The 12,917-nt window shown below is 36.7% G+C and overlaps 1 protein-coding gene across 13 annotated transcripts in view; it reads right to left on the bottom strand.

The window, feature by feature from the left end:
* Nucleotides 1–533: 533 nt before the first annotated feature.
* The window catches only part of STK33 (serine/threonine kinase 33), a 218,642-nt gene continuing 206,258 nt past the window's right edge, over nucleotides 534–12,917 (bottom strand). For all 13 annotated transcript variants that reach the window (XM_025358063.1, XM_025358056.1, XM_025358057.1 and 10 more), the window contains one exon: nucleotides 534–1,368. In XM_025358063.1, the coding sequence (XP_025213848.1) occupies nucleotides 1,168–1,368 (201 nt within the window). In that variant the 3' untranslated portion in view covers nucleotides 534–1,167. The remainder of the gene's footprint in view (nucleotides 1,369–12,917) is intronic.

The following is a 12,917-nucleotide window of genomic DNA, read 5'->3' as shown; positions in this document are numbered from 1 at the left end:
AAGGGAAGCACACTGAAGGTACTAAGAAAATACTGGCAGAACCACGCGGGGCAACACAGGCCAGTGGTATCTTTGACTCATTCAGAATCACAATAGTGTCTTCTAAACTAATTGTGAGAAGCACATGTACTACTTTTAGTTACCAAGTGGATTTAAATGCAACTAGTATGTGCTCAGCTGGCCAGATGTGGGCCATTTTGGAGACCTGACAATTCCTTGGGGGTTTGGAATGGAACTAGGTTATGTCTTTATGAAGGTAAAAGCAATTACAAATTCTTTCTTTAGAATTTGCTTGGGAAGCAAAGGAAAGCAGCTATTCACCCAGTTTGACTTCAACTGGCAAAATTAGTTACCCAGGTGGAAAGGAGATGTCTATAATGCGAAGAGAAATGAGGTATGTTCCCCTGTTTCTTGCTTCATGATCTTCCCCAAAGATGTGTGCCTACCATTGCAGCAGTAGACCAAACTTATAATTTGCATAAAGGCTTAGAGGACCTTATTATATTCACCTCTTGTTAACATAAAAATTAATGTGCTGAGTAACATCTGTTTTTTATTGATTTAATCAATACATTGAGAATTTAGCAGCAAGTTAATGGCAAGCAGTTACAAAATCTCCTATCTTTCTACGTTTAAAATAAGTTGTCTTAAACAATCTATAGCAACCTAAAATCTCACAAACACATGTGAATGAAGCACTTCTGCTGTAATACCTATGGCAAGTTTATTAGTAATTTTCTAACAAAGTCTTCTAGTACAAAGTGCACGTATCATTTGGAATCTCAATTACCATATTTGGCCTCTTGTTTTCCCCTATAAATAGCTGTACCTAAACATAAGAATTTGAAGTAAAAATGAGCAAGTGTGCTCACGGCCTTGAATTGCGGGTATCTGCCCCCCTAAAAAACTTTCGTGTACATCTTGAGTTGATTTTCCCTGCAGCCCACAGCCAAGCGTACTGGTGGCTGTCCTTTAATGCCACGTGCAGCTTATGCTGCTTTGGAGATAAGTAGCTTCAATTTTAAGCTGGTACAAACACATGGCGGGGCTCTGCGGAGCTAAAAGGCTACAAGCTCAGCATAGGGCTGTCCTCTTCCCCTCCTACCCCCTCATCAAAGTGCTAACAACAGCAGCTTTGTTTTTGTACCGTCCAGTACTGGAGGAACCTTAGAGTTTCTTTTTGGTTCTGGACAGGGTCCTGGATTTAGCAGGATACTTGGTTGCTCTTCCTTGGCTTGGAGTCACAGAGGTTTTCTCCATTTCTCCCTTGATTTCAGCTGGAAGGAGTTTGTTAGATGTGAAACTTGAACTGCATGTGTCGTAGTTGTCCTTACTGGTCGCAGGAAATTGCTTTTCATAAGCAGTAGACTGCAAATAAAAGGTCTTGATTAATTTTCAGACACAAAGCAATGCACATCAATTCAAAGATGCAAGGAACTACAAGGCTGTCCAGGATTTTCAAGCGGGAGCACTCTCTAGATACATAGGGTACAAACTAGTCATATTGTAACATTATCATTAAATGCCAAAAGATCCTTTTGCACCTTTAAGAAAACTGAATTGTTCAGTGTTTGGTGTGGAGCAAACTCTACAGGCTCAATTTGGAAACCTCTGCTATCCAAAATGTAAGTAAATGTCTGGTAACATTTGTGCAGGGAAGTCCACTTAGACATAATTGTACTCACTTCATCTTTACAGATTTCTACACAAGCTCTGACATTTGTATGGACACCCTGACAAGTACAACGTAACTATTCTTTCTGGGTATAAAGTGCTACATAAGGCCCACACTCACATCCCCACTATCTTCCCGCATTAATTCCAGAGACTGGTTTCTAATCCCAGTCACACCACTATGGACCTCTTTGAGCCTCTCTGTTCCTTGCCCTTAAGTGGAGGCAAATAATATTTGCACATTTGCCACAAGAGGTTACCATGAGAATGAAGAGAAAGTGTGGCCACAAAAGTACTATGTGAGCTTTAGAGTAGAAAACAAGCAGATGGGGTTTTAAGAGGCAGTTGTATTTTCTCAGGTTGCCTCAATCCACAGTAAAGGAAGAAGTGCTCTTGAATCCTGCTGTCAGGAGGGAAGCAGGGTCCGTTTTGACCTTAGGCCTATTTTTAAAGTGATCACTTTTAATTAAGTGAAGCTGAAGCATAGAGTGCTAAAAGAGTAGAGATTGTCTCAGGAGACCTACCAAGCAACACAGGGGCCAAGCCACTGGGGTAGAGAGAGGGAAGCTCTGGTTTACACAGGATGATTGAGGAAAGAGCTCACAAGTTTAACACTCTGGTTACCTGAAAGTCACAGCACACTTGGGTTAAAAATCAGGTTAACAATTTTCAAAGAGTGTGATAAGATGGTGTGTAACACAAAATAAATGCAGTGTTTCCTGGATCATTCAGGTTCTTGTGATGTAATGATGTTTTATATCCAATAGTAGCACTTAATATATGTTTGCCTAGTGAATCCATGACTTCCCAGGGCTGCAGTAAAAGTCTGGGTCCTGTAAGACTTTTGGCATCTATATATTTCAAGAAAGAAAATCTACCTGATGTTTGCTTACCGAAGAAAGCCCTTAAAGTGTGCCTCTTCAGAACATCACGTGTGTCTGATTTTATAACCAGCATATGCTAATTCTTGAGCAGGTAATACTTAAAAATCATTTTGCACCTTAAAATTTTAATTTGTATAAAATTTGAAATGTAAAAAGGTCACTTTCTCTAGTTCTTTTTCTCCCCCAAGAAAACCTCTGGGTTGCTTCTGTGTATTCTTTTAAGAGGTAGAAAATATTTAAAATTCTTTAGTATTCCTTCACATAGGTTGTATTTTTATTGAAAACTCCTTATGTTCAGTGATAAGGTGAGGATACAACACCCCTGATGTTAGAGCATCTGGCTGAGAACAAGTTGCTTTGTTTAGTACACTGCTGGTCTCTAAAAGATATACACCCTATCTTGAAAATTTCAATTCATAAAATTTAATTACCTTTACATACAAATCCTATTAAAAGGTGAATCTAAGTGTAACTTTCTCTCTTTTGACATTTCTACTTGGATTTTGAGTTATCATCCAAGTTGTTGAGGAAGTAGTTTTCAACATGTCCACTACAACTAACATTCTATCGAGCAGGAATAAAGATTCATTTTCCTTTAATGTACTTAAATTCTTATCTGGCTTAAGGGTTCCATTCTTCTTCACTGCTCCATTTGTTAATGTAGTTGAGTCATTACAGTAGTTTCAGGAGTTGCAGTCACTCCTGAAGAAACACTCAGAAACAGTCTCTGTGAACAGAATTATTGATGATAATTTTTTTCTTTTTCCCAAAAACTCTATAGATGCTGGTATTTTCTTCTTGGATACAATATCTTAAGATCATTATTAAAGTCTTCTGGCAAAGTGGAAGGAAAAAGAAAACTAAACAATGTTCAGTTGCTTTGGTGTAGAAATATGATATTTCTGTTTCATTTTGTAGTAAGATAAGAAAATGATTTTCCTCAGCCACATTGATTTTTTTGTAAGTTTAGTTATTTATTTCTTAAACAGATAGTACATCCCCATGATTTAATATTCACAATGTTCAAAATCTCCTCTTTACCCCATAGTTAACTGAGCTCTGCCCCCCAAAGACAACCAATACTGTCAATTTATAGTGTACACTTTCAGAGAGATTTTATGCATCTTCAAGCAAATATTAGGTGGAACCAAATGGATATGGTTGTCATTCCACTATCATTTCCATTGGTTGCAGGTCAAAAACAGTCTAATAATGGCAATTTCCTATGGTTCAATCTAATTCATTGATATGGTTTGGCTGTGTCCCCACCCAAGTCTTACTTGAATTGTAGCTCCCATAATCTGGTGTTGTGGGAGGGACCCAGTGGGAGGTAACTGAATCACAGGGGCAGGTTTTTCCTGTGCTGTTCTCATGATAGTGAATAAGTCTCACGAGATCTGATGGTTTTACAAAGGGCAGTTCCCCTGCACACATTCTCTTGCCTGCTGCCACCTAAAGCGTATCTTTGCTCCCCCTTTGCCTTCCACCATGATTGTGAGGCCTCCCCAGCCAGGTGGAACTATGAGTCCATTAAACCTCTTTTTCTTTATAAATTATCCAGTATGTCTTTATTAGCAGTATGAGAACAGACAAATACACTCATCTATTGACATGCTTTCTTCCCACCTTTCATACAAATAGTAGCCAACTATAAACACTCTTACACCTTGACTTTTTTCAACTAATGATTATCTTGAAGATCATTCCATGTCAATTCATAGAAAGAAAAAGTCCTCATTCTCTTTTTTGGCTATGCAATATTCTCTTGTTTAGAAGTACCATAATTTATTTAACCAGTCCCTTTACAATGAACACTCAGGTTTGTTTCCAATCTTTTGCAAGCACATTTTGCACATGACACTTTGCACATTCGTAAGTTTTTCTACAGGATATATATTTTAGAAGAGAAATTCTTTGGATAAATGGTACACGGATTTGTAATTTTGAAAGATATCATCATGTTGCCTTCCACTGCAGTTGTACTGATGTATAATCTTACCAGTAGTATATAAGAGTGCCTGTTTTCTTATTTCTTTGTCAATTTGGTTTTAATACATGTTAAAACTAATACAGTCATCCATATTTTAATTGAGCTCCAAAATCAGCTTAATGCTGGCTGCACTGAAACAAATCACAGTATTTGCTCCTTCACAACCTGGTAACATCAATTCAAATCTACTTGCCTTTATGCAAATACATATATATATTTTTGAGATGGAGTTTTGCTCTTGTCGCCCAAGCTGGAGGGCAATGACACAATCTCGGCTCACTGCAACCTCCACCTCCCGGGTTCAAGTGATTCTCCTACCTCAGTCTCCCGATAGCTGGACTCACAGGCACGCGCCACCATGCCCAGCTAATTTTTGTATTTTTAGTAGAGGCAGGGTTTCACTATGTTGGCCAGGATGATCTCAATATGCAAATGTTTATGCTTCTGTGTATATGGGTTTGTCTTATAAAATACTGTATGTGTATGTGTGCCTTACCATTTCTCTTTACTAAATTCCAGTTGCATGAAGTTTAGGATGCCATTGTTTAGGAAGCAGTATCCTAATAGTTTTTCTAGAAGAGTCTGAGACTCCCCTCAAATATCCTTCATTGAAACCATTCCTCTGATGCTAACGGAACACGAATGCACAATGGCCACCATGGTGACCTCCAGGCCAGGCCATAGTTTTCTTCGCAAAGAGCCAAGCCTCTTAGTTCCTGGAGTGGGCAAGGCAAATTCCAGCTTCCAAGCTTTATCTAGAAACATGAACAAATCTTAATTTTTCAGTGATTTATTTTGTTGGGTTATAGGTTATCTAAGTTTTGCGTTTCTCCTTTTCTTCTCTCATAGCTGGTGGGATTCCTCAGGGATCTATGCTGTCACTGATGCAATTTTATAGTTTTGTAAGTAATAGAACAGAGAAATGAAAAATGAAATTGCCAAGGCTATAAGATCTTCCAGGTCAGGAAAAGCAAATAGAAGGTGATGAGCTCCCATAAGATTGTACAAAGGGGGAGAAAGATAACAGAGGAATTTCAATACTTAGTTCTTAGGGGAAAGATTCTAAATGATCATTATGAGACTGTTGGGCATATATTTACCAATCCAAGAGAAGACCTAAAAGTCACTATAGGCTGTTCTTTGAAGATACTGGTCTAATGTACCATGGCACACTGGTCAGAAAAACCTAGCTATCATCAGAAAGCATTTTAGAAATCAAAGAAACAAATTTCTATCCTTTTATAAAATCATGATGAATTCGTACCTGAAACACTGCAACCAGCTTGAACAGATATAAAGGGACCAGAGAATGTTTACAGACAGGCTACTAATATGATTAAGGAATGAAGGTTTCTTTTTAAGAGTGCTCTTCAATCTAAAAGATAAAGAATAAGAGGCTATATATAATCAAAATCTATAAAATGAAGAAGGAGGCATATTTCAGCACTGTGGAGGTGGACAGCATCTCTGAGTGCTGCAGTCAGTCAGGACGGTTACATCAAGGGCTGCCTCAAGCAGCATTTCAATTGTTCTTCATCTCTGGCAAATTCTTACCATTTGGGACAGTTGAAGAACAGTCAGTTCTATTCGAGGCAGAATGATGGAAAAGATGACCTTACAAGCATTCCTCCAGTTTCACCTTTTTGTAATTCAGTACCCTTGGCCTAATTTCTCTAGCTCATATTATTAATCTTGAAAAGGGGGCTCCATGTGTGCAAGGGGAGATATGTAACAAGAAAATTGGACTAACTATACATATTTCATTATTCACTGGCATGGCTTTAACCTGATGAACTTGTCTGGTGATAATGGATGCAAAACCTGTAAGCTCTAGGCATATCCCTGCCAGTTAATACCAGTGCATGATTACTAGAAACTGTTAGCATTTCTCTGAATTTTGAGTAAAATACATGCTATTTAAGTAAAGTGGTTTATCACCATAGCAACAATTTCTAGAGTCACACATTCAAATTATAGGCCTGCACAAGGTCCAAATGACAAAATTCTGATATAAGTTTTCTGCTATAGTTTTGTGTGTAATGGCTACTGACCTTCTCTCACATCCCTATGGTTTTCAGAAGAAGGAAAGGAAAGAAAAGCTAAGGGAGAAGAAAAATTGACTTCCAAACATATAGACTTCTAAGGTTACTTGTATAAAGATCTGGGTCTTGTGTGGAGTCAACAGAAATGAAATCTAACTTGCAAATTACAAAAAAATATAAATATGTTTCTTTTCTTTGTAACTGAGGTATAATCTATATACAGTAGAATAACATATCTGAAGTGTACAGTTTGATGAGTTTTGACAAACACATAGGCCTGTATAACAAACACCACAATCAATAAATAGAACAATTACCAAGAAAGTTCTCTCTTGCCACAACCCAGTCAACCTTCTGCTGGGGGCCACAACTATTCTGCTTTTTTCGACATAAATTAGTTTTGCCTTTTCTAAACTTCATATACATGAAAAAGAATGCATTATGTACTCTTGTATCTGAGTTCTTCTGCTTAACAGTTTTAATTGAATTTTTATTCAGATATTTGTATATTCTCATGCCATTGAAACGTAGGTTTTTGAGATTCATCCATGTAATAGTAACTCATTTCTTTTTTCTTGCCAAGTAGTACTCCACTGTATGGATATACCACAATTTGTTTACTCATTCTTCTGTTAATGGATATTTCGGTTGTTTCCAGTTTGGGGCAGCTTATATACAGAGCTGCTACAAACATACACTACAAATCTTTTTGTGAACTTGGGATTGCTGGATAAATGGTAAGTGAATGCTTAACCTTTAAAGTAAATGCCAGCCAGGCACAGTGGCTCACGCCTATAATCCCAGCACTTTGGGAGGCCAAGGTGGGCAGGTCACGAGGTCAGGAGATCAAGACCATCCTGACTAACATGGTGAAACTCCATCTTTACTAAAAATACAAAAAATTAGCTGGGTGTGGTGGCACGCCTATAGTCCCAGCTACTCAGGAGGTTGAGGCAGGAGAACTGCTTGAACCCAGGAGGCAGAGGTTGCAGTGAGCCGAGATTGTGCCACTGCACTCCAGCCTGGGCGACAGAGCAAGACTCCATCACACACACACACACACAAAAAGTAAATGCCAAACTATATTCTGAAAGAATAGTACCATTCTGCATTCCCACCAGCAAGGTGGGGAAATTCTAGTTGTTCCATATCCTTGCCAATATCTGGACTTGTTAGTTTTAAATGTTGGCCATTCTAGAAAGTATGTAGTGATAGCTGGCGGTGGCCTTAATTTCCATTTTCCTGATGACTAATGATGTTTAGCATCTTTTCATATGCTTATTGACTACTTGTATATCTTCCTATGTGAAGTGTCTGTTCAAGTCTACTGATTATTTTAAAACATGAATTGCCTTATTGCGCTATAGAAGTTGTTTATATATTCTGCATACAAGTCCTCTGTCATATATATTTATTGCAAACATTTTCTCCCTGTCTGTGGCTTGCTTATTTTTTAACATGCTTTTGATGAGCAAATGTGTTTTATTTTTAGGAACCATTTTACCAGTTTTTAAAAGTGCTTTCTGTGTCTGTGTTCTAAGAATCTTTGACTATCTGCTGGATGGAAGATAGTCCCTTATGTTTTATCCTAGAAGCTTTATAGTTTTGCTTTTAGTTTTAGTTCTACCCTTCTCAAACTAATTTTTGTGTACAGTTTTAGCTAGGGGGTCAAATTTCATTTTCCCTCACATATATCTACTATTGTTCTAGCATTATTTATTAAAAAGACTGTCATTTACCCCTTCAAATTGCTTTGAAATCTCTGTCAAAAATCAACTGACTGTATAAACATGGGTCTATAGTTCTAGACTCCCAATTTTGTTCTACTCATCTATTTGTTTATCCTTACATCAACACCACATTGCATTAATTACTGTATCTATGTAGTAAATGTTGAAATCAAGTCATGTAAGTCTTGCAACTTTGTTCTTTTTAGGTTATTTTGTCTGTTTCAGGTTTTATGTATCTCCAAATAAATTTTAGAATCATCTCGTCAATTTATAACAAAAAAGCAAGTGTTCTAGATTTCAACTGGGATTGGTTTAAACATGTAAGTTAATTTGGGGAGAACTGACATCTTAATAGTACCAAATATTCTAAACCATAAACATGGTATATCTCTCCATCTATTTCAGTCTTTTTCAGTTTTGCTCAACAACATTTCATGGTTTTGGTATAAATATTTTGCATATATTTTGTTAGTTTTTTCACTGAGTGTTTTATGTGTTGTGGCAATTAGTATTTTAAAATTTTATTTCCCAATTGTTCATTGCTAATATATAACAATACAATTTTTATATACAGATCTTGCATCCAGCAACCTCTTTAATTCACTTTTTGTAGATTCCTTGGGATTTTCTATGTATATAAACATGTCATCTGCAAGTACAGACAGTTTTATTCTCCTTTACAATATATATAATTTTATTTCTTTTAATTGCCTTGCTGTATCAGCTAGAACCTTTTGTACAATATTAAAGAAAACTAGTGAGAGAGAACATCCTTGCCTTTCCCCTAACTTTAGCATGAAAACACTCAATATTTTGCCATTAAGAATGATACTAATTGCTTGGATTTTTTTGTAAAATCTCTTAGTATGTAAAAGAAGTTCCCTTTTATTCCTAGTCTGCTGAGGATTTTCTCATGTTTTAGTGTTGAATTTTATCAAATGCTTTTCCCAAAATCATTGAGATGATTATATAGCTTTCTCCTTTATCTATAATATAGTGAATTATGTTGGTTGATTTTTGGATGTTAATCCAAACCTGCACTCCTGGAATATACTGCAAACACTTAATTATGATATGCTATTCTTTTATATATTTCTAGATTCAGTTTGCTAATATCGCTTGAAATTTTTATGACTATAATTTATGAGAGATATTGGCTAACAATTTTCTTGTAACATCCTTGTCATTTTTAAGTATTGTTATTTGTAAGGCAAACATGCCTTATAAATGAGTTGAGAAATATTCTCAAGAGTTTATGTGTAAGTTTTCTCTTATTTCTTCTTTAAATATTTAGAAGAATTAGACAGTGAAATCATTTGGGAATAAAGTTTTCTTTTTAGGAAAGTTCCTTATTACAGATATGATTTTAAAAATAAATACAGAATGATTCAGATTTTCTATTTTTGTGTAACTGTTTTTGTACTTTTAAAAGAAATTTGACCATTTCATATAAGCTTCTCAATGTACTGGCATTAAGTCATTAAGAGCCAGTAAGCCTGAAGATAGATCAACAGAAAGCATCCAATGTAAAGAATAGAAAAAAAGATTAAAAAATGGATAGTGTCTCAGGAATCTATAGAATGATATCAAACTGTCTAATATATGAGTAATTCGAGTCTCAGAAAATAAAGGAAAAGATAATGACAAAACTTCCAAAATGTGGCTAAAGGTACAAATTTACAGATTCATGGAGCTCAGCAAACCCCAAGCAGGATAAATGTGAAGAAGAACATGCTTAGCAATAGCATTGTTAAACTGCTGAAAATCAAAGATAAAGAGATGACCTTGAAAGCATCCAGAGAAAAGTGACACAATACATATAAGCAAAGAACATTTCAAACTTCCACAGATACTTCATCAAAAAAATGATCAAAAGTTAAGAAAAAAGGAGAGTATCAGAAATGATAACTATCTGGATAAATACAAGAAATTTTTTCTCTTAATTTCTTGAAAACATACATGACAATTTAAAGCAAAAATTATATCACTATTTTGTGGGGTTTATAATTATGTAGGTGTAATACATGTAACACTTATAGCATAAAGGTAGGGTAAGAGATAAATGGGCCCAAATTAATACATTTGGAATTGAAGCAATACTTGTTATAACCCAACACAATGGGTTGGTTCTCCATAGAGAAAGGATATGCATAGCATAGCCAAACAGCTATAGGCCCTAAGGGGAGCTAAGCAAAAGTCAGGCTTGGGAAGAAAGGGAAGTGATTTAAAGGATTCACTAATACATCTTTGCAACAATGGGAATCTGGTTAAGCCTGTGGTAAAACCTAAGCCTTATACAAAAAGCTCTCGTGTGGGAGTAGAAGTAGGGACAAAATATTCCTTTAGAACAAAAGCATTGTTTATGGGAGCCTATGAATCCAGGCCAGCAACTCGCATTGCAAGCAGCATTAGATCAAATAACAGGTCAAGATTAATGTTAGCACAATTAGTTATTTGTACCTGTATTAGTCTACTATTGCAGTAGTTATTCAACTATGTTTGAGAGGTCCCCACAATCACCCCCAGGTTCGACAAGTCACTGGGAGGATTCACAGGACTTAACACTTATATTTGTACTCATGGCTATGACTTATTACAGTGCAAGGATGCAAAACCCAACCAGCAAAAGGAAAAGGCACTTCAGGCTAAATCCGAGAGAAACCACGAGCAAGCTTCCAAGTATCTTCTCCCAGGGGAGTTGCAGAGGATGTGCTTAATTCTGCCTGCAATTAGTTGTGACAGCATGTGTGAAATGTTGCCAACTATGGAAGCCCATTGGAGACTCAGCACCCATGGTCACACAGGCAGCCTCTGCCTAGCACCTACCCAAATCCCAGATTCCCAGAAGGAAAGTAGGTATTCAGCATAAACCATATTGTTTGCACAAATAGTTTAGACAAAATTAGCTAAGTTCCCAGAAATGAGCCAAGGGTCAACCTTGCAAATAAATAGGTCTTTTGAAGGATAGCAGTTTAGGCCACCTATGTTAACTCTTTTCTGCACAACCACACAACAAACAACTGCAAAAATCTCAGTATCTTGTAACAGCAAGTATTTATTTTTCTCAATTAATTGCAGAGTTTGGTTGTGGTAGGCTAAACTTCAGGTATTAGACTGAATTCAGATCTGTTCCACAAATCTCCACAATTCCAGAACCTGTGGCTTTCTGCAGGCATGCTCTTCTCATGGCAGGTGACAGAAATAGAAGAGAGCAAGCGAAATCATGCAAACACCTCTAAGGTTCTGCTTACATTACACCCTTTTAACATTCCATCAGCCAGAATAACAGCCAAAACCAACATTAGTAGGGTGAGAAAATAGCCTTCAACAGTTCTAGTAGAGGGAACTGCAAAGTCACATGGCAAAGAATATGCATGTACAAATTATTTATAGGAAAGGAATAATTAATTGGAAACAAGAATCCAATCTACCACAGTACCCTAGGAAACTCACCAAACTCAGAGAGCAAATTGAGGTTAGAAGCAGCACATTATCACTTTTGAAAATGAAATGTCTTGGTTTGTTTACTAGTTTATTCCCACACTTATACCCAAAGGAGCCTTGATACAACTAGGAAAACATATGCAATTTTAGTAATATTCTATATACATTTTCAGTAATAATGAAAGTATTAATGGCTAACATTAATAAGTACTTACCATGTGCCAAGAGTGTTACATGCATGATTTCACCTAGCCCTTAGTTGGTGAGATTATTATCCCTATTTTATAGATGAGAAAATGGAGGCCTAGAGACTTGCTGAACACCATAAAGCTTGTAAGTGGTGAAGCCAGAATCTGAATCCAGGCAGCCTAGATCCGAAGTTGTACTTCTAACTATTACAATATTTTAAGGGCTGTGCTTGGGCACATATGCCACATTGCAACGCTTCAATACTGGGATATGGAAGTATGCCACAATTGTGCAAGTACCGTCACATTTTCATATGACAGTCAGTTCTCATGGACTCAGAAAGCTAAAATGTAATTTTCAGGAAAAGAAAATTTTTATCCTACTCACTAAAATATCATGAAAACTTAAGTTTTTCCTCACAGAAACATTATCAACATACCAAAGTATTAAATTTCAATGTTATTTAAATGTCAATATTTCTTGTCTTTGAAAAAATGTTTTATGAACACATATCATTTCTCAAAATAATTTTTCAACGTTTCTAAACCACCATACCTTTCTACTTTCTAGCCTAGATAAAGCAACTGCTACATGTACTATCTCCTACAATACTGTAACAACTAGGTTTTCAGTCAAGGAAAAATTATCACAAAAGAAAATAATGACAAAAATCTATTTTCTTTTCTTTCCTTTTTTCTTTCTTTTTTTTTTTGTGACGGAGTCTCATTCCGTCGCCCAGGCTGGAGTGTAGCGGCATGATCTCGGCTCACTGCAACCTCCGCCTCCTGGGTTCAAGCGATTCTCCTGCCTCAGCCTCCTGAGTAGTTGGGACTATAAGCGAGTGCCACCATGCCCAGCTAATTTTTGTATTTTTAGTAGAGACAGGGTTTTGCCATGTTGTCCAGGCTGGTCTCGAACTACTGACTTCAGGTGATCCACCCATCTGGGCCTCCCAAAGTGCTGG

The sequence above is a fragment of the Theropithecus gelada genome, chromosome 14 (genome assembly GCF_003255815.1).
Source record: "Theropithecus gelada isolate Dixy chromosome 14, Tgel_1.0, whole genome shotgun sequence".
In the NCBI taxonomy this organism is placed as follows: Eukaryota; Metazoa; Chordata; class Mammalia; order Primates; family Cercopithecidae; genus Theropithecus; species Theropithecus gelada.
The sequence above is the reverse complement of the archived record's forward strand: the minus strand, read 5'-3'. Positions and strand labels throughout refer to the sequence as shown.